This window comes from Cyanistes caeruleus, chromosome 2 (genome assembly GCF_971803275.1).
Source record: "Cyanistes caeruleus chromosome 2, bCyaCae1.hap1.1, whole genome shotgun sequence".
NCBI lineage: Eukaryota > Metazoa > Chordata > Aves > Passeriformes > Paridae > Cyanistes > Cyanistes caeruleus.
The window spans coordinates 104,891,663-104,916,999 of record NC_141702.1 but is presented as its reverse complement, the minus strand read 5'-3'; the positions used below and the strand labels follow the sequence as shown (position 1 = coordinate 104,916,999).

The 25,337-nt window shown below is 40.1% G+C and overlaps 1 protein-coding gene across 5 annotated transcripts in view; it reads right to left on the bottom strand.

Moving 5' to 3' along the window:
• ALK (ALK receptor tyrosine kinase) overlaps nt 1–25,337 on the bottom strand; it is a 306,665-nt gene that overhangs the window by 85,077 nt on the left and 196,251 nt on the right. For 4 of the 5 annotated variants that reach the window (XM_086871346.1, XM_086871357.1, XM_086871366.1 and 1 more), the window contains one exon: nt 18,428–18,555. In XM_086871346.1, the coding sequence (XP_086727472.1) occupies nt 18,428–18,555 (128 nt within the window). Of the gene's footprint in view, nt 1–5,378; nt 5,848–18,427; nt 18,556–25,337 lie in introns of those variants that run through there. The other variant, XM_086871381.1, reaches the window with a different exon arrangement.

Genomic DNA, 25,337 nt, shown 5'->3' with positions numbered 1-25,337 from the left:
TCCAGTTCTGCAGTTCCAAGCACAACCAACACTGCCACTATACACAGTGGATTTTATTCAATCCTTGGTTCTTAAAAACAGCAGAGCAAGATAACCACAAACATCAATAACATTTTAAAGATGAGGAAACTGAGGTACTTGTCAACCAATTTCAATCACATAAATGAGCCTGTAAATTGCCCAAACCAGACAATCTCTCTGACTCCTGCTGCTTCCTGTACCAGTTGGACCGAAGATACCCAGATTCAAGGAAAAAGAAGAGACTGGAGAATATTTCCATGGCTCATCAAGAGCTGGTTCTACAGAGGTCAGATATAACCTCTCAACCCTGCAACAGCAGCATCTCAGCAAGCTCTCTTTTAGCATTGCCAATGCAGTTAACGAGAGAGGTATATTCATATGCCTGGTCACGAAAAACACAAATCAAGGTATGAGACTTAACTGTATTCAAACAGTATTTTAGATAGGAATGAGATTTTTCATTTCTAAAATGCAATTCTCTTTCTGTAACTTTTTAAAGCAGTCTCTCTGCTTTAGCTATCAGTAGAATTAAGGTTTTTGCCTTACTACAGATGGGTTGCTGGGGGTGGCAGGTGGAATATCACAAATCAGCACAACCCTGAGCATGCACTTGTGGTTCCTCTCAGCAGAGTGCAGGGACTCATCCTCACACCACAGCCAATCCCTTACTGTGCAAAGCAGTTGCCCCACAGTGGAAGACCAATTGTTGTTCCAGGTGGAAGCAGGAGCTTGCCTGGGGAAGCAAGTTTCCTGTTGTGCCCCTTTCCACTGTGCCAACTTCTGCAATTGTGGGAAGGCAACAAGTTGTCATCAAACAGCTGATTTCCACTTTGTTTGACAAGTGAGCAACGATACCTCAAACCCACAAATAATAAGCGAAATTAAATTGCACCTGAACACTTGCTGCGAGGGAGAGCAGTAGCTACACACAGCAGGTTTGCCACTGGGACAGACTTCATGTGCATGGCTGCTTCCAGCTTTTACTTCTGGGGAAGCAAAAGGAAACTCTCGGTGTCACCCTACCGCCACACACCGCTGAACACCAGGAAGTTGTGGATGCAGTGACTCACGGGCGACTCTTCCAGCTGGATGCACCAACAGCTGCCAACATCTCAGTGCTCTGAAGCCAGTCCAGAGGGATGGAGGGCCAGCACAGTTCTGTGCACTTGTGTTCCAGGCTGTGCTTCAAGGCCTTGCTACGCTTGAATGACATTGTACCAGGAGCAAAGCTGCTGAAGGTCAATGGTCCTCAACATCAAAAACGAGCCTGGAGAAGGACTCCTTCCTGGAATCCACATCTCTGCCCAAGGACCGCTATTAATGTTTGAACGTGCACGAAACTTATGAAAATTGGGAATGCTTACTGAAAAAAATTGATGTCAGTGAATGACAGAGTGATTAGCTCTGTGAAAGCTATAGACTGAAAGGTACAGACTGAAGATACCAGGGAAAAATGGAAGGGATAATGTTGCAATTCAAACATTACCACCTGGTTTCAGGTGGACTCTACTCTCTTGTGGCATGCTGAAAGACTCTTTGATTCATGCCTTGGAAAGTGAGATCATTTTCTAAAAGTATAAGGAGATACAGAGAGGACTGTGAGAGTTGACCAATATCAGTACAGAGAATAACCATGCCCTTGAGAGGTCTGTGGGCTGCCAGCCACAGCAGAGCAGATAGACTAATAGTGGAATAGTTAAATAATATTAAAATGGCTTTTGAACTTATTTTAAATACAGTGATAGGAATTCTGGCAAACAATTGTTATGAATAAAGACAGATCAAGGAGACAAACCATGTCTTCTCCCTCTCTCTCTGACTCTAGGTTTTCTCGAAGACCTTTACCCTTCAATGAATAAATCGTGCAATCAACTCTCAGGAGATTTTATACAATTACTCAGAATGAGCAGTCATTTTCCTAGCAATTCTCATTTTAAAATTCAGCACCTTAAAGCATATGCCTACCCCAAATATCCCTTTATTTCCTCTTTGTCAATAAGCTTTCTGTCCGGTGCAAGCTCTCCTCCAAGATTTTTCCAACTCATTTTCCCCCCGTTTCACTGATTCAGTTGGCCATTAATTAATCACTTAATTACTGACAGTACAGGTATTAAATTCTCACAAACTTGCTCCTGCTGTTATTATGTAAAATGCTCCTCCCAGCTGGGTAGGTTTCAGCAAAGCATAACACCTTGTTGACTTTAGATAAATCTATTTATAAAATGCAAATGTATCTCTTCCTGGCAGGCAAATCCTTTATAACAGCTCAACAATTCGTTATACAAAATAAAGAATTAGGAGGACACGCAGCTCTTCATCAAGTCCTAACAAACATAAACATTTTGGTAAAAAACAAGTGATAAAAAGAGTATATGAAATGGTAGCCCTATGGCAAAGTAAATGGGGTTAATCTGGTCTTGTGGCAGACAGGGTAGTAGAGCACCCTGGCATACCCAGCCATGCATACACAGTATTACAAATGACTGGCAATCAGAAAACAATTAGGGGTACCAGCAACTATGAAAAGAGAAATAGAAACCAATTTACCAGCTATAGGAAGCAATGAAATTATGTATACACTCCACCAAATATCTACTGGGTCATGGTGCAGTTTCAAAGATGGTATTGGCAAAAAACACCACCAGTTTAGGAGAGGGTTATAGTAAGCAAGCTGTACTGGACAGGACTCACTTGACAGTACAAAGTGCACAAATGTACTGAATAAGAAAAATAAAAAAGAACCATCAAGCTTTTATTTGGCCATAAACTAGACTAGGGGAGACCTAGAAGCTACTTTACACGTGTCTTGAAGCCACTTTACACATATGATCTTGAAGTATCAATTTAAAAGAGCAAATAACCATTAACATTAATTTTTGTACGATTTCATTAGGAATTCTCTCTGGCAGTGGCTATCTGGACAAGGGCAGCCATCTTAGGGGACAGACACTCTTCCTGTTTCTTACTCTGCCCCACTGGTCACTGTGTTTGTACTTCCATTCACCTTAAGCTGCCCATGGTCCTCTCTGTGCTATAGTAAAGTTATACTGAGTGCAAAGGTTTTAAATGTCCACTATATATTTTTTACAAAGAGAATAGTTAAAATACTTGACTTCCAGCTCTCCCAGGGCTTTAACTTAATGGGATGTGGATGCAGTTCACCAGCCATAAAGAATGTCACTGGCTTACATCACTGCGGTATCTCAAAGACAGGAAGGCAACCCATAGGACACAGGGAATCTTCATAAAGAAAGTTTACTGAAATACCAGCAACAAAATCAACTGCCCTACTCCTTACAGCAGTAAAAATGCCTTGCCTCCTTTTCCAGGATCTCTTGAGAGACAGCAGTAGGACTCTTATGCAGCTGCAGCAAAGGCTCTGAACTCCACTTGGACCATGCCCTTCCTTCCCATCCCACAGGTCATTACTGCTGCTTTTTAGTGAGCAATATAATTTTAAACAGTCTGTCAATGAGGTATCACAAAGATGATAAAAGTGCCTTGCCCTAGCATCTAATGTGGATAAAATCAATGATCCAAGGTGCCATGGGTGGTGCCAGAATCAGAAAGCTCAGGGGCCTCTGGGCCCACAGCAGCTGCAGTCTCTGTTCAGCAGAGCAGTAGGGCAGCTAAGGGAACGGAGACCTGGCAAAGGCAGGGTGCCAAATGCAAGTTATCCCTTTATTTATCCAAGTCATTCAGGCTACTCTTGCAAATAAAAAGCCTGGTATCTTTTCCCCAGTACTCCATGAAATGAAGGAAGAATCAAGGACTGAGCACCAAACAGCCCAAACACAGCAAGCAGCCCAGCATCATTTCTTGGGGTTCTCCAAACCAGACTCCACCTGTGTGTGCAGGAGCCTTGCCCTGCCAGCAAATCACCTCCAGAAATGCTGCCTATCAAATCAGGAATCTCATGGTCAGGATTTCCAAAATGGTTCTTCTGTTGTGACCTTGGATGAGAGTCTTTGCTTGACAAAGACCTTGGATAAGTCTCTTTTTGCTGTGACAGAAAAAAACCCTAAAAACCCATTTTGTGGGGAATATATGGCCTTGCTGCTTTTTAGAATAGCATAATTTTTTTCACAGAAAAAAAAAAAAGTCTCATTTTTAAGAGCTATCTAAAATGAAAATGTCCCCTGTAGAGGAAAATGTTTGCTCAGCAGTACTTCAAAAGATTTTATTTGACCTGAAATAAAACATTAGTTAGCTTCAGGAAACTTGCTATTGTTCAAATTTTTTTTCCAGTTCATATATTTCATGCTTTCTTTTCGCCTTTTAACATGATTTCCAATAAAAAAAACCTCCAAGAATCCAGGGAAAAGGTGTGAAAACTTGGTTTCTCCCATTAACTTTTTTGTTTTCTTTTGCCAAAACACATATTAAGTTTGCACTTTGAATAGCTTTGTCCCTCCAGGTTGCTTTTTTAACAAGCTAGAATAAAAATGAGCATGCTGTTTACTCTGTGTAGCACCATGGAGGCTCTCAAGTGGAAGGTGATACCAAGTGTGTCACCAAATGCTAATCACAAGCACAGAGGGTGACAGAATTACTGGAGTCTCTGGCACATGCTAATGCAGCATCTGTCTGAGAAAGCTCTGGGTCATTTCAGCTCCGTCCTGTCCCCTGAAATCCCCCCACTCAGAGCACCAAAGAGAAAACCTTTTACCAAATTAGCACTGACAGGGCTGACAACGTTCTCTCCATTTGGCACACATCAAACCATGCAAGTATTAGCAAAACTCAGGTTTAGCTGAGGGAACCTCAGATGTGGAAAGCAGCAAAAAACCAGTCATGAAGCCTGCACAGTCTCACGTGGGCACTGTGGAGTTATTACACTGCTATTTCCATCTCAGTGAGAAGCAGCATGGAAAACAGTTAAAGTAAACTCAACATTAAAAATTTCACTGACAATTAAGATGACAGATTAAACTGATCTACATGCAATCTGCAAACTGATCTGGCATTCACTGATTAATGCAGTAAATTAGATACTAACATCTCTCATGCAATGTTATAAATCACTACCTTCACTCAGCAATGCATATTTGGTGTCAAACAATTTTTGATGCTGGCTAAGTTATTAAATTTTCTGTAGATGAAGCACTGAATATCTGTTACAGTTTTAGGATGAGATTATGAAAAGACACTTTCAATTTCTGATCAAGGTACTTGATACTATTAGAACTGCTCAGATTTCCAAAATTCAAGTGGGAATTGCTTTTCATTGTAGTGAAAAACAGGGAAAGAAACCTAACAGCACCAAGTCTGGACCCAAACATCTTTTAAGTGGACACACACTGGAAGGCAGAGAGATCATTTACAAACACGATTTACATCTCAAAAATGGTGCTTACCTGACACATCCATCTCTGAATCTTACAGATACTTGGTAAAATACACAGCTCCCTCTTGAAGAAATTTCAGCAAGAAATGCCACAGAAAGGCCCTGAGATCTGAGTATTTGTCCCAACTACTGCAAACAAGGCAGAGTCTGTCTCTTATGCTTTTCTATGGATGTTATTCACTGTGAGTCAACAGACCCCAAGTATTTTCAACTACACTGTCACGAATTCACCAGGTGAGGGTATCCCCCTCCACAAATTCCTGGCAGTGCAAGGCTCCAGCCTTAGCAACAACACTTCAGCTCACAGCTGTCAGCACTGCTGAGTTAAAGCAGACAGTGGTGAGATCCTGGAGTTATTTGTGGCTGTGGTACAGGTAAGTCCCTCTGGTTGCAGGTAGGCATCCTTCCCCAGCTGCATTGGCAGGAGAGGTTATTGCCTCCATCTGTTCACCGCTGCTTTCCCTCCTGATCCACTGATCAAGCAGCATGTGCAAGTACTCCCTAATTTATTTCAGGCAAAGTCAGACAGGTGACACCAATACTACAATTCCTACCTACTCAAGGATTTTATGTGACCCTCTCATTTCCAAGTGACAGCTGCTCTCTGGGCTATGTTGAAGCTTCTCCCAGTCTCATGTGACCCACTAAAAGTCTGTTCTCTAGTCCCTTATAAAAACCATCATTCTAATCTGTGAGGTAATTCTGATACATGATAAAGTTCTTACTAGCCCATGCAAAGCACTTTGTGGGAGAGAGAGTATTTCCCTTTTCGAAAGGGGGCATACTGTGGACCATCAGGCTGCCAACTCCCGTTACTTTTGCAGCTTTGGGAAAACTCAAACCCAGCTTGGTCTTTATCTGAGGTATTCAGATCAAATCTGCTTCTAAACCAAGGAGAATGGGAAGAAAGAAAATGCAAGTATGGTAAAGCTCTGAGGAAATTGTGTCTCAATTTAGAACTGCACAAGAGGGACCTCTCTTTAACTCAAAGATGGAAATAAAGGGATTGGGTTATCTACAGAAAATTATTAAAGCTTTTTTTTTTATAGTATTTAATATTATTAAAACAGAATGGTGATGTAACAAAAAACCCCAAAGAACACCACACTTGGTACAATTTTCTCTTCAGTAAATACTTTAGTTTAAATTTTTCTGGTAAAGAAGGAACATTGATTACATTAATATAATGGAACAGAAATTCCCTGGCATGCATCTTAACAGTGCATCATGCCTAAGAAGTCCTGTCAGTTGAAATTTAGTCTAGAACTCAATGATCACCAGGAACAGGATCTGAAATTACCTACTCCTGAATGTAACAAGATATCCTTTCAGAAGCAGGCTGAATTAAGGTTCAAGACAAATGCTGCATATAATATAGATCTTAACCTCATTTAGAAGCAATGTTGTTTAAGGCTGTATTAAGGGATTGAGTTACTGCTTTTGCTTAAACAGAAGTGACAGAGTCATTCACAAGGGTAATAAAAATAAACAAGATAATGCAATAGAAGGAATTGCACCTCCTGGTAAGGAAGTAAGTGAAAAATTAATGTGGATCTTCTATTACCACTCTTTGGAAGCAGCATGGGATCCAATCTCCAATTGCAACTCAATTTAAGTAGATTTTTCAAAAAGCCTTCATTGAGGCCTCAAATATGATCTGCAGGACTCCATTATGAGGCTCTGGGTTGTAGCTCTGCTGCTACCAACAACCACTTTTCTGTTCACATACCACTTCTGTATCTGAATGTTCTTCCTTGTGAAAGAACTGTGGGTTTTGTTTTTTAGAAATATGTCTTCTTTTCTAGACCCATTCATAAAATATCTAGAGAGGCTGAAAAACACAGGGCTCATTTCTGGCTTATAATTCACACAGGTTTCCCCAGTGCAGAGAAGCTTCTAGGTCTGACTGGAAGTACCCTATAAAAGCTGCATGAATGAAGCTTGTTTTGGTAATGCTGGTTTTGTAAAGTATGCCTGGATAGAACTATTAATCTTGCACTCAACAGCCATTTAATTTTTTTTTCAGGGTTTATTCTAACAGACTCTGAATAAACTCCTGCAAAATAATTACTCTAAAATGATTGATCTGGCATGGTAACCAGTGAGTGTTGAGAATGTTCAATAGAGAATCTGTTTGTTAAAGATTCCTTGCCTGACCCTATTCATTCACAAGTGAGGAATTGGTGGGCAGACTTTATAGATTACAGATATTAAAGCACCCACTGGCTTTAAAAGGATAGTGCTGTTAGAAATCCCAGACAACAATTCTTCAGCCAAAGCATTGTCCCCTTCCTGACACTCTGATGATGCGATGATGTTAAAGGTGGAATGAATTGCCCTCTGAAGTGCCTCTTTTTCTCTCTGTTGACTACAGAGGGACCCTAGAGACCAGCTTTGACATGATGCCTAACTTTCAGATAGCTGAAGTCACAAAAGATGAATACCATCTTGTCTAACTTCATACAACAAAGCACCTGAATGTCTGAACTAAATCTTGCCTAGGGAGATTGAATCTTGTGATATTGTGAATTAGATGACTGGTTTATTATACAGATTTTATTCCCTGACAGTTCAGCTGAGGTCTAGACTGAGAACTGCAAACTGAATTAGCTTTGCAAGTTGGAGTTTAGGGGAAGATTATTTTTTTTCTTCTATCTACTGAAAATATTTTCTGGCCTTTGTTCAAACACTGAAAAAAGCAGGCAGCATCAGCAGAATGTAGAGGTGCTAAAAAAAAGGTCACCTATCTGCTATTAAGATAAAGAAATAGGGAGAAAGGGACAAGTCCATTGTTTGGCTCTGTAAACTGGATAAGAAACTGTCTTCATTTAATTGAAACTACTGTTTTGAGATGGTACAGCAATATGAATAAATGGAAACCATAGTAAACTACTCTGCAGTCTTTACAGAGCAGTATCATGGTGGGCTTGCACTGTAGGAAGACTTATTTTGCATGACTGATTAACATTTGGTGGCATCTGCCTAGTCATGATACTTAAGTTTCATTTCAGAAATTACCTTAATTGTCCAGGAAAGGAAGGCACTGTTTACTTGAAAATCAAAAAAAGTAATCTGAGCCAGGGAGAAATGTTCTGAGAAAGACAACTGTAATGCATTACTGCTGGTGCCTGGTACTGCCAGGAACAGAAGCAGCAAGAAGCAGCAAATTTATTATAATTTGAGGGGAGCTACACGATGCCACAAATTAGTCCACATTCTACAAATCAACAATTAAGATGAAGACTACTTGCTACAATATAAACTTATAATGGAATAAAAATTACCCTGAAGGTTTTGTGATTAGATTAGACAGGCAGGGAAAGAGGAGAAGTAGGCTTGTCCAAATGAGAGGAATTGCCTGATTTCACTTGGGAACAGAGAAAGCTAGAGGTGCCCCAAAGATGAAGTTGGAAAAAACCAGAAGACAAACACCATAAACATGGAAGACCACGGCAAAGCACTCTGTGCAAACATGAGCAGTGCAAACATTTCTTGGGGTAGAACTTTTCTAGCACAGAACAGGAAAGGTTATTTGCATTTCAAGTTGTCTTAAGCAGTTGTTAATTAAAAAAATTGGATATAACTGTACATAATATGTATAGTTGCAAATCCTGTGTCAGCTCCAGCCTCCTCTACCTACAGTGAAAGAACAGCTGTAACTTAAACATAACTCTTTCCTTGGCTGTGAAGAGATGAGCAGTGATGAAGAAACTGAAGTCCAAATCAGCAACATTGCTATCAAACCTCTTGTTAGGCTCCAACTTTTTTGAAAGCTTTGATAAATATATAGGGGCAGATTTTCAGCTGATGCAAACAGTTGAGGCTCCAACAATTACTGGGATGACGTGCAATGTCCTTTAGTAATTTCACTGGCAGAAACTCCTTACAAGTAACTGTGTAGTTACTCACTTCCTTTGCTTGGGGAAATAGCTGCCATGCAAAAAATACTTCCTTTACTCGGCTGCTAAGTCACTTGGCAATTTTTGCAGACAGGTGAGTAATTTTGTTATTGTTTTGTTACTGATGTGTACGACAAGAGTACACAGGAGGGCTGAGTTAACACTGTTGCCAAAACTTTGCACTTCATGTTTCTGATGTTATAGCAATTGCTTTCTTTTTCTTATGGTTTCATTAACTGATGTTCATGGGCAAGTCTACATACATTGTTATTCAACGAGGTGCTTAAAGAGGCAACAGTGTTTTTGTATCTTTTTAGAAATCAATAGCAACACTGTTAATATTGAAGTTTGATAATTTTTTTTTTTTTTTTAAACCTCATAACCTGATGCTGGATTTATGCTGTTGTTACTTACAGCTCTAAATGATGTTTTAAATATCCAGTCCATCATTTGGGCTTAAGTGCAAGGAATATTCTGTACTCTCCAAGAAATCATTTACTCTGAACTGTGGTGCACCCAATTCCACCAAAATAGCTTAGATCCCAGTATGGCACAACCCATCACAGAAACAGATGGATTGCTTCTCAACCCTCAAAGATTTTAAGTATCCAAAGAGCAGCATTGTTCATCTGTATTCACATCAAATGAAAGATCTACCACTGATGATATTTTTGGAACATGATAAATGTTTCTTACAGAGTTGACTAAATTATATTTCCTTGTAGATCTGAAAAACATTTCCAAACCTCTGCCTATGCTTACAAATTCACTGATACTCCATCATGTTCCATGAGCAGTACACTTCAGTCTGGAATTGGACCCAGGATGCAGCTGACTCATTTAATTGCTTGCAACCTCCCAGTTATAGAAAACTTCAGCAGGCAGTAATTTTAAAAAGCGAGGGAGGGGAAAAGGTATGTTCTTAAAATTTCTTTCATGTAATAAAAACTGACTGCAATTTAAGATCTTGCCATCCATGTGTGACTCCTGGATCAATAAGGCTTGCTAGCAGGCCTTTCAAAGGCTCAATTCATAAAAGCCCTGTACACCTCATTTATGGAGGCACTTGGTAAAGCTGCCTCCCTTCTCATCCTCATGATGGAAGGCATGCCTCAGTGCCAGGCAGTAATGATGGCATTTTTGAGAACTCCTAGGGGACTAAGGAGTGTGGTTCCCATTAATTTGTGCTCCTAAGTCACTTGGCAGCTTTTAAACAATCCTCTCTCTCCCCACGTTTTTCACAACTTCAGAGTAAAAAAAATTACAATATACAGGCTTAATGATACTGACAGAGACTCTGATGGGCAGCCACTGGTTGTGAGTTTCCAAATACAGCATAAAGGACTTTCATTTGTTGAAAGGGCACTCACTGCTTTTCAGAAAATTCAGTCCCCCTCTACAGATTCTTAAACTTTTCAGGGGACAAAACCCCCAATGCAGTAGTTTTATTCAGTTGTCATTTCTACTTACGGATTATGTATTTAATTTGGAATTACAAGGTCGAGGCTTTTTTGTTTCAGTTTTTCTATTTCAGACTGTCACTGTATCCATCTGTGTTGGCACCAAGGTGCCACGCCTCTCCCATGCTACAGTGCAGGATTGTAAAAAAAAAGTCAGTGGGTTGATTTTGCAGTTGGTTTGCTTAGAAAGCTGACCACAGTAGACCTGGCAGAAGCTGAACAGCAGGACAAGCAAGCAGGGCTCCTGAGCCAGAAAGGGGAAGGTTTTGGACAAAAAGAGGGAAGAGCTGTACAGGGTCTTATAGCACATCTGGGCAGATTTACAGTGAGACATCTCAGACACAGAAAACAAAATGGACTTGAACATTTTCAGAGGATAAGCCCTGAGGTATTTAAGTGCCCTGAGCCAAAAATCTAAAGGACTCTACCCTGTGAAGAAAGAGGAGGTATTACACTTTCTTTCAATCTTGTATGCAGTGCTCTACTACAGAGAAGTGGTAACCACCATTTACAACTGTGACACTTAAGCAGGCTCTTAAAAAAATAAGATCATTGTTTTTGGCATTATTCCATTTTCAAGCAAACACAGAATATCTTCTTTCCTTATTGTGCCATCTTCTCCTCATTCTTGTTCCTCATCTTCCAAATCTTACTTTGCTCATTAATGCCTCTGGGGCTCTGGTGATATGTGCCACATAAAGGGACTAGTTTCCATCTGAACAGCCTACATATTTATCTTTGCTTTCGATAATTTTAAATGCTAATGGATTAATTCTTGTGCATTTCATTAAATTTTGACAATTCACTGCATTTTCCTCACTTGGTTTCTTTGCCGGTTCAAAAGATTATCCACCTAGTTAGTTCAGACTGGCTGATTGAGTGACAATCTGATTAAGCTTGGTTGCTCTAGTTAATTAATTAGATTGTAAATGTTTCTTCCAATCACTTTCTAACTGGTCAAACTTTTTAATCATTTCCACCATCTAGACCAATTATTCCTGCCTGATATCCTGTCATTTGTTTTCAGTGTTAGCAGTTTATCACCATCTCTCCCTTCCTCATCTCTCCCTCTCTCTATTACCTAAAGGGATCCTACAAGAAAGCTGGACAGACACTTTTCACAGGAGCATGTAGTGACAGGACAAGAGGTAATGCCTTCAAACTGAGAGAGAGAGGATGTTCAGATTGGATATGAGGAAGAAATTCTTCACTGTGGTGGGGCACTGGCACAGGTTGCCCAGAGCAGCTGTGGATGCCCCATCCCTGGAAGTGCTCAAGGACAGGCTGGATGGGGCTCTGAGTAACCTGGTCTAGTGGGAAGTGTCCCTCTCCATGGCAGGGAGACTGGAATTAGATTATCTTTAAATTCCCTTCCAACCCAAACCATTCTGGGATTCTATGTTTCTCTTCCTTTGCTGACTCAGTCTGACTCATTTCCTTTCTGCTCCATCATCTCCCTCTCCTGTTCTGACTTTCTAAGCTTCCCCACTATCTCTCACTTCTTCACAAAGACCACTGCAATTCTTCACAAACATGAATCAAGCTGCATAGTCAGGTCTTAACTCCAAACACCAGTCCTATTTAAACCAACAAAATTTTCCTACAAATAATAGGGAACTTCATGGATATTAAACAAAACTCAGAGCAAAACTATCCCTGATTCTTTCTTTTGCAAAATCAAGGATCTCCATGCCCTCTGTTACAGGCTAGCAGTCTTTTGGGGTTTATTAGGGAGAGAAAAAGGGACAGTGAGACTGTCATCTACTTACACAGTGGAGTCAGACTGCATAAATCTTTGAATCTGGAGTAATACTGGCTGAAAATCATTGGGTCATCTGTAAATCATCATTGTCCTTCCCATTTCTCAAGTGATAATAGCAAATCCTATGATTGTTTTAATAAATCCAAGTAGTTAAAACATCACAAGAAGTAAGTGGCAGCAATTAATAGTAATAAAAATAAGTTCAATTTGGGGAAAGCAGATTACAGAGTTCATTTTCTTTCACCGAATCAATGGCTCCCCTGTTGAAATAAGCCTTAATTAAAGGAGAAGGTCAGGATAAAAATCATATACAGCATTAAAAAGATAATGTATTGGCCAATTCTTCAAGGTGTTAAAAAGTACTTAAGACCAACAAGTGCCAACATTTGCAATGTCTCTTGAGCAGCTCCTAGTACTTCTTATGAGCAGGTCCTTCTCTTCAGACTATTAAGGCATCAGATTTTAAAGTCTGAGGTTTCTCAATTCTGTCTAACCCAAGTCACCTAACCTTTTCTGAGTTAGGATAAACCTGCTCACTCTGGTAAGGCACACCTATTTGGAGCTGCTGTGGCAGATTCAAGCCTTCCCACCTTTTGCAAGAAAACAGATATCTATTTTAAAGATGGGTTTTAAGTGCATTGTAAAACATTTCTTTGTATCTCCCTCCTCCATATCTTACCACCCCAAATGTATGGCCAGTTGATTACCAAATAAAACAATAGGACTCTCTGTTCCATTCATCACCAAACTGGCATGGCAGACCTATGAAACCCAAATTCTCTAAATATTCAGGTTTGCTTCCCCCCTGCTGCTCCTTCGATGAGCACACGAAGGTTCTAAATAGATTGAATTATTCAGCATCACCACCACTGTCTAAATCTGGCTCTGCAAGAAGTAGGTGTTCACAGCCAGTAACAGAAATGCATAATCACTAATTCATTACTGCAAGAAGCTACTCTACCACTAATTGAGTTACTGTGGCTCTTCTGGAAGCAATATTAAAACTAAATTTGCTTAATTTTTTTTATTCCTAGTGTTACAATAACTTCATTTTAAAAAGATGAAAGTGAAAACAAAGATAAGCCCCATAACAAGTTCATTAAATTTATTTTACTTAAATTGGCACAAACCACAAGTGAAATAACTTTCACTTTAGAATGACTTTTAAATTATTTAACTTCACTCCAGCCACCACCCTCATCTGCAAAGCAGTATTTTCTCCAACATAAGATCCCTACAGGATTAAAACACAAGCAGGTTAGAGATAGTTTTTGGCACTCAAGCTGAAGCCAGAATAATCAGTCACAGCTCAGGAGGCAGCAGAGGTGAATGGGGAAGAAGGTGGCTGCCAAAGCATTTGGAAGCAAATATTCTTAAAATAGTAAGGCTTTTTTTTCTAAGTGCCTCCTTAGTGAAATTAGACCCACAAAAAACCAAAGCAATTGAACTGTATAAATAGCATAGGCCACTCAATGGAAAATGCAGCCAATCTGCCTAATTTTATTTTTTTAAAATGAAGAAACAATACAAACATACTGAATAATTCTGCTGATTTCAATTAACTCTGGACCATTTCTCTGGCTTGGTAAGGTTCTTAACCATGGCATTAATGCCAAAGGAAACTATCTAGCTTCTTTTACACAAAAATTACCTGGATAGGACAAGTAATATTATGGTAAATGTTAATCCTAAGCCTCAGATAGAGATGGCTACTTCTGAAATTATGACTACTTTTCTTTTTTAAATCATGTTTATTTTTCAGTTTTATAACAATGACAAAATTCTGACTGCTCATTGTTCTGTTCAGCTGTTCCCCTGACTTTTGGGACAGAGGTCAATCTCCAGACCATATACGATGACATGACTGACTCTTCTAAAGGTTCATACCTTTTCTCCTCCATCACATAAATACAACCGAGCAAATAATGAAATATAAACTATGGTCACAATTAATCTAGTGGTTTGATAAAACTTCTGTAAATATCTTGCAATTCTCCCCAAATTAAAATTATTTAAATGATATATAATATTTTTTTTTTCAATTAATTATTAACTTCATGTTTCATGTGGGGCTTCAATTTAAAACGTATGTTTTAATTATTTTTACAGTGAGAAAACACAGTTGCCAGGGCAGCGTGTGGTAGTCCCTGGAGGTTTTCAAGATGCAGCTGGTCAGGGTTCTAGATAATCTCACCTCGATTCCCTTTCACATGAAAGGTTGTGCCAGATTCTCTTTTGAGGTTCCTTCCAACCTGGCCTGTTCTGTGAATCTCTCTCATATGCTGATATAATCTCAGTTTTCTGTTGGGAAGAGGTTAACTTTTCTAGGCAGTTTTCCAATAGGAAGCATCAAGAATTCATTTTGAAAAGGGGCTCACTGGTATTTCATTAAGTTCAGTTAACCACAACATCCTGTCATCGAATTAATTTATAAGACAAACTGCAAAAAAGAGAGTGTGTGGGAAAAACTGAAATGATACATATCCAGGTTTTGTCCGAATGCACAGAAATATCATTGTAGTAATGATTCAGATGCATAAGCAATCCTGTCTGGAGAAAGCCCTTATTGATCTCCTGCAGCTGATTCATAAATCTGTTGGTAGAATATTTATCAAGGGGAATCATGAAAAATTCTAACAGGCAGTTGGTCATATTTCTTCAGACGCATTGTAAGTCTGTATTTTTACTCTTCCTTTGCTATCTCTTCTTTCAGTAAAATCACCTCCTGATCTTCAGAATTTTTCCTTTCCTGAGAGGTCCTGTGCTTTAGATCAAGGATTCTGCCTTTAGTACAACCTTAACTCCAACTTTCAGAAATTTGCATACATATTACAGCCATCAGATCATTACAGAACTCACTGCCCACCAGCTCAGAAGGTAATGCGTGTTTCTGTGTACTCACAGTATCTACTGAAAAAAAGCTATTGCTGAGTGGACAGGAGCATTAACTTAATCAACAACACATAGTCTCTCCCCTCTCCAAAATAAATGGTTTTATGTTGCTTACTGAGCTTGAAAACTTGAAAGCTAAGTGCTTCCTCTTGGACAGGCTGAGTGTCTGAAATAACTGCTTTTAACAGCCCTGGAGCATCATTAAACCTTGAAGACATTTCAGAAGCATTTGGTCTCCACGCCCCTTAGGTAAAAATTTACTTAGAATTGGTAAATTGAACATTGCTAAGTAAAACAATGCCTTGTCATTTACTTGTGCCTGCTAATAAGTGCTTTAATTAAGACTTTTGGAAACAACTTAGCAAATTAATTAATTTACAACTGCAATAAAAAAATCAGTAAGAAACCCATTAAATATCATAAATAAGTCAATACATTACTTAGGAAATGAACTCTATTTTTATTACTAGAAATTACCATCAACTATAAAATGCCACTGTACCAATTACTTTACTTGTATAAGTAACCATTTCTTAACTGGTGTTATTAAATTAATGTATTACTTCTCTGCAACTTTTTTTTTCTTTTTGCTTTGGCTACTACATTTATTTAAATAGTAAGTCGTAAGAAAGAGAATTAGGCAATCAATAGCTTAGGGTTTACACACTGACAAACACAATTTGCTTCACATTTAAGTCAGTAATTGAAAGTCAATTGGTTGTAGCAGTCCAGGCAATGCTACCTGTTAGTCGTCCTGAGACAAAACCTATAGAAGTAGAAGCAGTCTTTGTATTGACTGCAGGGGCTCTTGGACCAGACTTGAATCCTAAGGTTGAGACAAAACTGTAAGAGCTTTCCTTCTATTATGGGAATGGGGAAATGTGAAGCTATTCAAGTGACAACTAGCATTTTTAGATTTTGAATTTTGTAAAAATTCAGAATTTTATCAGCATCTGAATCTACTTAAGTTTTAAATTTTAATTTCCCATTCAATCCCATATAAAATGTTATTTTTTTCAGTTCAGATGATTTTTTTTTTTCTATGCAAAATCTTCTCTATGATTAAAGAACTCAAAATAAAATAAATATAGAATCACCAACATGCAAAACCAAATTCCAACCGCAAGCTTTGACCTTCTTCAAGCCCTTGCTGTTCTTCACCCAGAGTGTGGCTGGGCACTGGAACAGGCTCCCCAGGGCAGTGTCACAGCACCAAGGCTGACAGAGCTCAAGAAATACTTGGACAATGATCTCAGGCACGTGGTGTGACCCTTGGGGTGTTCTGTGCAGGGCTGGGATATGGATTCAGTGATCCTCATGGGCACCTTCCAGCTCAGCATATTCTGTGATTCTTTCTATATCTGCACCTATGGAAATGGTAGCCTAACTTCCTAAGATTGTATGCACACCTTCATTTATTTTTAAATTGTGTTTATGGTCTTCAAAAGGCTTAGAAAAATCAGTTTCTATTTCTCAGATGTTTCTTTCTCAAATTCACCCATGTTTTATGTGCTTCAGTGGCATTAAAGTATCCAAGTAGCTAAGCTGCCCAAAGGCTTCTAACAGCTGCAGAAAAATTAGATTTAGATTAATCTTTTCTTATTGCTTTCCCTATTTTCTCCAAGCTTAAGGTGTCACCCTCAGCTGCTCATCACCACCTCTTTGCTTGCAAAAGTACACTGTCACATCTTCAGCTGTGCACAAAAGGCTTAGCAACCTAAACCAACTGAAAATAAGAGAACAAGTGGTTTTGCTGTCTGGTGGTATTGTTCTTACTCTGTGTCCTATAAGCAGGGCAGAGGAGTAGCTGTTTGCTACAAACCTGCAGGCAAAATGGGAGATTTGTTCCTTCTTTTGCTCAGAATGTGTCTTAATGGCCTCAGCACTTGACATCTGTCATCTGCACAGCAGTGCCTGGTATGGGTAAGAACTCACAGTCCGGCACCTCCGGCTCGCCCTTGAGTGCTCCCAGGAGGAGTTCCTGTGCCCGCAGTCCGCTGCACTGAACTCCCAAAGCACCGTGGATTACTTGTGTCCTTAACACCAGCAGCAGAACAGGCACCTGCTGTCTCAACATGCCTTTGCTTCCAGCACAATGTCAGGCTGCTCCTTGTTGGAGCTTAGAGAGCACCTTTATGTACAAACAGTGCAATAAATCCTTTAATACAACTGGCCTTTGTGGAGAGCAAGGTAAATGACCAAAATAATGTATGTTCTGCAGCACATTTCCCTGTCCTAGAGAGGTTGAAAAGAAGGACATGCAGCTCAACTCAGCACTACTCCAAATAAATAAAATGGACAAAAAGTAATGTGTTAAGAGCTATAAGTAGTAATATTCTTCACTGACATGCCACCTAAAGATTTCAGTATGATTCACAGAGTCCATAAAACTGGTAGAACTAATATGCAGCTGCTTCTGGCACAGAGCACTGAATTTACATACTTGGATTGATTACATAGCTTGTATTTAAAAAAGTAACCCCCATTTAGGTTGCCCATTATTAAAATTCCACACATTACATGGAGCTATTAGGGGCTGCTCAGCAATAACTGCCTTGGTACGTTGCCAAAGAAAGGCATACTTTATTAGAATCAAGTTTTCCGCAGTTGTTTAAAAAACAACTCTGAAATTTGTAACCATGAACGTAAAAAAAGATGGCTTGCAAGATGTCTGTCTAGGAACCCTCATCTGTTCTACTTTCTGCTTCAGAAAAGTGAAGTTGTCAGGATATGCATCTGGCAAGCCAGGATGAATACTGCTTCTTTTCTCCCAAAATTAAATTTTCATAGCTATTCTTTCCAAATGGGGAAAAAAAAACCCAAAACAAACCAACAAACTTGTTTTTAACTTTTTGAAATAAATTTTAAGGCAACATTGAAAAAAGATCCTTCCCCGAGAGGGACCCTATTTTATTTTTTTAAAATTTAAAATATTTATTTGACAAGAACATTTCCTTCTGTGGTGTCTGCAGCAGTCAGAAATCGTGCTTCTCTCCAAAAAGGCATCAAAGTACTATGAGCTAGAAACAATAAAATGCTCTGTTACCTGAACTGCAGTTCTTCATGGCAAAGGAATCCACTGCCGCCACGCTCTTGTTCCCATTAGGAATATACTCCAGTGAGATCCGAAATGGTTTCTCCAGGTGTCCAACTCTCCTTTGGAGCAACACCCATCTGGTCTCATCATACAGCAAGAGGAAAGAACAAAGGAGAAGAGCTGTAAGAAAGGCTACTTTACAAGGAGCACATCCCCCAAACGAGCAGCTCCACTTATGGCTGGTCACACTGTGCTTCCTACCCCAGTCCTTACTTCCCCCACAGTGCCCCATGGTCAGGGCCTTTCCCTGCCATGGATTTTGCAAAAGCAAGATTCTAAGCACCAAGATTTCCACCCCGCTACGATGTGGAAACCCAACTAAACAGTAGCTTATTGCTCTCTTCTGTCACACTTCTGTGCCCCCAGATGTCTGCCTGCTGGTTGAAGGAAGCCTAACTCTCCGGGCAAAGCAAGCTGTGAAATCTGTAGCGCACATGCACACCCCCTTTAAATATCATTCCTGAGTCTCACCAAAAAGCCTCTTAGTCACTCAGGAAATAAGACAGTCTCCAGGGCTGTACAATAACTGTAATTCCCAGCACTGCATCACTGGTTGAGGTAACACGTTTTGCCTCTAAAGCAGTTGGCTGGAACATCTCCCTGTGCACGAAGCGCCACATCTAAAATATGCTATTTCTCCTCCTCCACTTCCTGTCCCCCTTTTCCTACTTACCTTCCTCCCAAATGACAAAAATTCCCAGCAAGTAAATCAAGGAAGTGAATTAGCAGCCCTGGATATTAACAGCCACACTCCAAGAGTGTTTCAACTTGGTTTGCTTTTTTTCCAAGAGTAAATGAGAACAAAAGGCCTGCATAAGCTTAGTTTATTCCCTGAGATGCTGGAAGACATCAATCTTGGCTGTCTTTACTGTCCACCTCCTCCTCTCTGATCAGCTGGGTCTGCTGCTTTACCTGAAATAACTTCCAGCCAGAGATCACAAGAGCTATTCCTAGACCCCTGATTCCAATTCTGTATCCTGCAAGACATGTCTAAAGGTAGACAGTAAAAATACAAGTATCTATCTTTTTGCCACTATACTGGAATTCTGCAAGGAAAATGTTGAGGAATTAAATACTTGTACAATAACATGGCCTGGGACCCATCTCCCTTTTCATCCTTAGGCACAGGCTGCCAGTAAAACCATTTGTGAAGGGCTGCTTCCCAAGAGGCGTGTGTTACCTCAGCAGTGATATGGATCCCATCCCCTGTCTCACTCCAGTTTATCAGGAACTGCTCACTAACCATAAGTGTGATCAGAGACAAGAGATTCTGTAAAGTCACTCAGCCACTACTAATTCATTTTTTCACATTTCTCTTCTATTATAGGAAGAATTCAGCACCAAGGAAAAAGTCTCTTTGTAGCATACTGTAAGTGGTCAGCTGGAGTCTAACAAACCAACAGGGCCTAACAAAGCCTGTTAGGAAATGCAGCTCCAGCTGTAACTATTGAAAGATGAGAACAAGAACTTACTGTGTTTCCTTAAGTTTTTAAACACCAATATTAGGCATTTTGGAGGAAGACTTTAAATACTTCTAGTTGTCAGAAATTTTTCATTGCCCTTTGACAAAACCTCACATTTTTTAGTGCTCTTACAAAAAGATTTCCTTGTCAAGTAAGTGTCCCCATCACCTCCCTGGGTTTGTGCTTGAACGTGAGCTGTGAAAAAGAACACATTTTTTTGGGGAAGGAAACCCTCAGGAACATATCTTCTGAGCACAAGAAGCTACACAGTTTATCTGGCATCTCTTTCTCCAGAAGCATGCCAAAACGTAGATGTTATGAAGTTAAGACACCCTCCTGGAAAGGAAGTATAACAACATGTGTGTGTGACTTTTGCACCAAGGGGCCACCATTTGTGCCTGTTATGAGCACAGATCAGTCCCAAACTGCAGACCCTACACTGTGACAAAAGCTAGGAGACTTTCCTTGGTTCCAGGGGCAGATATGTTGTTTATCTCCTCAGGGACACAGTGGTGTCATGATGCCCCACTGAACTAAACAAAACTCCCAGCAGGCAAGGAAGCTGCTGGCAGGTATGAGAAGGACCTAAAGAAAAGTCCTAAGCCAGGGCTGCAGAAGGACCCTGCTGGCAGCTATTGCAGTTCAATGTGCAACTCAGAAAAGCAAATGCAGCTTTTTAATGATTTACTAGGTTCCTTCCTCCCTCTTTCTCCATTGAGAAGATTGAAAATAGACTGCTAAATTTCATTTTTTGTTTACAATTATTTTCATTTCCACATCTCATCTTCCACCTTCTGTGCTTTAGGCTCCCACTTGAGAGGAGGATGTTTGCATCCTTGCTCTTTTTCTATCCCACTCCCCCAAGAGATAAATCTGCTTTTGTTGAAATTAAATAGAATAAAGCATTGAGAGTATTTTAAATGCCTAGCTTCTGTGTAAGTTATTTCTTCTGATGTCATCTCAACTTAGGTATATTATAAGGATTAGAGGATACGAATTTCCCTACAAATAGAACCAAAACCAACCCTAGATTAATTTTGATTATGAAATACAAAAGCATCTGTATGTCATGAAAATTGTTTTCCTCAGCTTCAGAAGACTGATGGATTTTAATTCCAAGTACGCGGTGGCTCTCAACAATGATTTCCATTTCTGTGCTACTGCTAACCCTCTGGATAAATGTGCCAGGAGTTTTAGGAATTGCTTTTTTGAGTTACTGGTGCAATAACTTTAGTTTGAGATTCTCAGGCCTCTCATAGTTTACCACAGAAACTTTATTAACTCCCAGAGCTGTTGCCAAGCAGGTGTTTTATATCACCACAACACAAGACTGGAAAAGGCAGACTCACTCAAGCCCAGATTCATTACAAAATATATTCAAACTTTCCTGTACAAATTCCTACAATATGTTACTTGAGATTCAGATATTCATATAAAAAAAAAAAAACAAGTATCAGCCTCTTACTTTGGAGACAAAGATGGCATCAATTGGTGGATTTATCAGGGATATTAAAAATAGCTCCAGGGTCAGCAGAGGCACCTATGGGCAAATTTGGATAGGAATCAGTTCTGCCATCATTCTGTGGCAGATTTGGGACTCTGCCCTGCAGACCTATGCAACACAGTGTATTACAGATACCCACACTCATTTGCACATCCTGCACTATATATAGGCTGTCTGGCAGCAGGATCAGCAAGATCTACTTCAGCGTAACCAATATGTATTAGATGTTAATTTGTAGTAGCTTTATTAAATTTCTATCAGTGGCCTACATGTTATGAATCTAATTTTAGAAAGCATTTTATAGCAAGGTAACAGAAAACTACTTCAGTCATCTTTTGGGAGAGATGGGGAAACACTGTGTATGGAACTGCCTCACACTGGAGTCATACTTCACCAACCTGACAGGTTTCTGTGCTGAGATGATAGGCTTGCTTGAGGAGGAGAGCAGTGGATGCTATCCTTATTTTTGATATAATGTTGCTTATCTTTGCTTTGGTAAGGTTTCCAGCACTGTCTCCCATCCCAGGGCCGCTGACTGATGGAAGCACAGACTGTGAAGTGGGCAGTGAGCTGGGCTGGCTTGGGGGGTTATCATCAGTGTACCAAGTCCAGCTGTGAGCCAGTCACCCGAGGTACACCTCTGGTTTTATAGTGTTTTCTGTCTTCACTAATGATCTGGATCATGGGACAGGCTGCACTATCAACAAGCATCCAGCAAGACTGGGAGAAGCAGTTGATACACAGGACAGTTGGGCTGCCACGGAGAGAGGTCTTGACAGGCTGGAAATTTGGGTCAACAGGAACCTCATGAAGTTCAAGAAAAAGAAATGCAAAGCGCTGTGTCTGCAGAGGAACAACCTCATGCTGTGCTGGAGCACAGACCAGAAAGTGGCTTTGCAGAAGACAACCTGTGGGTCCGGGTGTACAAAATACTGAGGCTAAGCTAGAAATATGTCCCCAGTGACAAGAAAGGCCAATAGTTTTTCAGGCTGCACTGGGAACCACAGATCAAAGGGGCAATTCTTCCTCACTGTTCAGTACTGGAGAGACACTTCTGGAGGACCGGCTCCAGTGCAGCACTTTGCAGCACAAGACTTACAGAAGTGAGCCCAGAAAATAGCCACAGAGATGATTTAGGGACTGAAGCATCTGACATACAAGAGGAGGCTGAGACAATTGGGATTGCTTAGCCTGGAGAAGAGAAGGATCTTATCAGTGTTGATATGTTGTGGGTGAATGAAAAGGAGACAGATTTCTACAGGGGTATCCAATGAAAGAACAACAGAAAGGCAGAAGACACTTTTCTTGGACTGTAAGACCAGAAAATTCATTCAAACACAAGAGAAAGCTTACTTAAGGGTGACTGAATACTGGAACAAGTTGCCCGGAAATCTCTGGAATCTGTGTTTATAGATATTTAAAGTGGGAGTGGATATAGGTCTGAGTAACATGCTTTAGCTCACCCTACATCAAGAAGGGAAGTTGGACTACTCAATCTCAGTGCTTCCTTCCAACCTCAGCCATTCTGCATTTGTGAAACATAGGCCCCAAAAGCAAACAACAGCAGGTAACAGATTACTCCTGTTATCCTCTGCATGACCTCCAAGCACTCTACAGAGTGATAAATCAGCCCAGTAAGCTGACAGCTGCAAGGATAAAGGCATCACTTATTGCACCCAGAGCTATCATCACACAGCCTTCAACATCATGGCCTATTTCTACCACAACAGTGACCATAATAACCGTGATGATCTCTGTGGATACTGCCTCAAGCAGTAAAAAATTCTGCAGTTTAACATTTTAATTCAAACCTTTATGCTGCAAAGCAACACACTAACAATGTTGTACTGTTTAGGTACTGCTCAATGTCTTGTTACAAGTCAGATCCATCAGGTCTTTCACTGAAGCTGCAGTAAGAAAGAAATTGGCTCAGATATCTATAATCTGCAATATACATCAGTTTAGACAGAATCCAGTAACATTGTGGTCTTCAGTGACAGAGTAACCCAAAATCCTAGATACAAATATTTCCAGATTTTAGAGAAGTTCAGACTGGATATGTCACCTAGAAATAATTAGTTGCTTAAAGAAAGCCTGGGCAACACTCAGAGTTTCTCTCAGAAGGCTCTTCTCCAAAGCAGAAAATGCTGCTGACAGAACCTGAGCCCAGGTTTACACAGGACAGCAAGTGCTAAATTTTCAAATGCCTTTTTCATACTCAGTCCTTAATGAAGGTGTGCTAGAGACAACCTTTGGCCTCTCCCAGCCCTGCAAGTATGAGGTGCTAAATGTCAAGCAAGCCAAAGTACTTCTCTGTAACCTAGCTTTACTTAAGCCCCACATCCACGGCTCAGTTGGCCAGGCTCTAGGTTTCAGAAGCCACAATCCAGTTGTCATGGAAACTTGAGAGGTAGTTTAGACACTCTGGTTGTTCATGCAGCATGTAGCTTCAGAAGGAACACTTTCCTGATTAATTCTAATCGATATATTAATGCTTTGGATGCCATTTTGCATGCTCCTCTGGGTAATGCCAACACTGATTAATTGCAAGTGCAAGTCAGGATGATCTCTTAGAGGCAGTGCATTAAAAAAAAGAAGTGCTAGAACTCTCAAGTAAAGTCTCAAGCCGGAATACTTGCAATCCTGCATTTGTCTGCCTTCATGGCTAAATGATTTTGAATCCAATTAACACTCACATACTCTTTTATCCTATTAAAGAGGGGTTTCAAAATGCTTGATTGCAGCAAGCTTTGGGACTCTGGTTTTGACATCCCATGTACAGCAATCATCTCTGTGATCATTCCCCAGATCATTCCAGCTAATTCTGGAAGATAGAATTAATTTCTGTGCTGTCAGCCAGCCTGACACCTATGCTGCCACCTGTGTCACCACCTATGTGTCTTCAGTGGAGTGCAGTTTGCACTGGCCCAAAGGCAGGAGTTAAGTTTCACCCAAAATACTGCCCTAGCTTTGACAGACCCACTGCTTTCTAGACAGACCCACTAGCTTTTTTTCTAGAGAAAATTTGAAAGCAAGTCTTCAATTTACACGAAAAATATGGAAATTATTAGCAAAAAACCCTAAAGAACCAATGCTAAAATCCTAGTAAATCAGGGCTAACTGCACTTGAACTGTTGTGGGGAATGAAGAGCTGCATGGGCCCTCCAAGGGTCATGAATCAGCTCATGTACTCCCAATAATTAATAGAAGCATGAGGGAATGCAGGAACTTCCAACTCTCTCCTCTCCTTGAGGAAAAAGTTCCGTGAATTCAAGCTGTATTCTATTCTCTCATCTCCACTTTCCCAGAACAAAAATTGTGGAATTTAACAGACTCCTCACAGCTAGATTGAGTGACAGTGTCACTTTATTTCTTCAGGTCCAGGCTCTCACCTAAAATACTCCTGTTGCTACCAGCACTTATCATGGTATGGCTGTGAGGAAAATGCAGTGCATCTTAGCAAAGGTTTTGATTTTATCTTTTTGGTAAAAGGTTCAGCAAACTTTCAGGAACTACAAAATTAAATAGAAATAATAGCAGCTATGTCAGAGTATTTCACATCAAAATCTGCCCACAGCAGCGAAAATATTAGAAGCTGATTTTTGAGAATGAAACCTAGTTAAGAGTGGAATTAAAATTAGTGCTAGGAGCCCAAAAGAGAATTTTTTCTCTTTAATGGAAAGTAGGGTAAAGAACATAACTTTTTTTCATCCTGCACGCCCCTGCATAATTATGCAGAAGTTTATAATATGTTTTAATCTTGCCTCCATAATGCTTCAGACCTTCCTTTGCTTCAACAATTAATGGCCACTGCAAAAAGGAAGAACCAGATTAGACCTTTTCAAGCTCCAGCCAAAAGAAAATGAAAAAAAGGTTTTCAAGAGAATGCCAA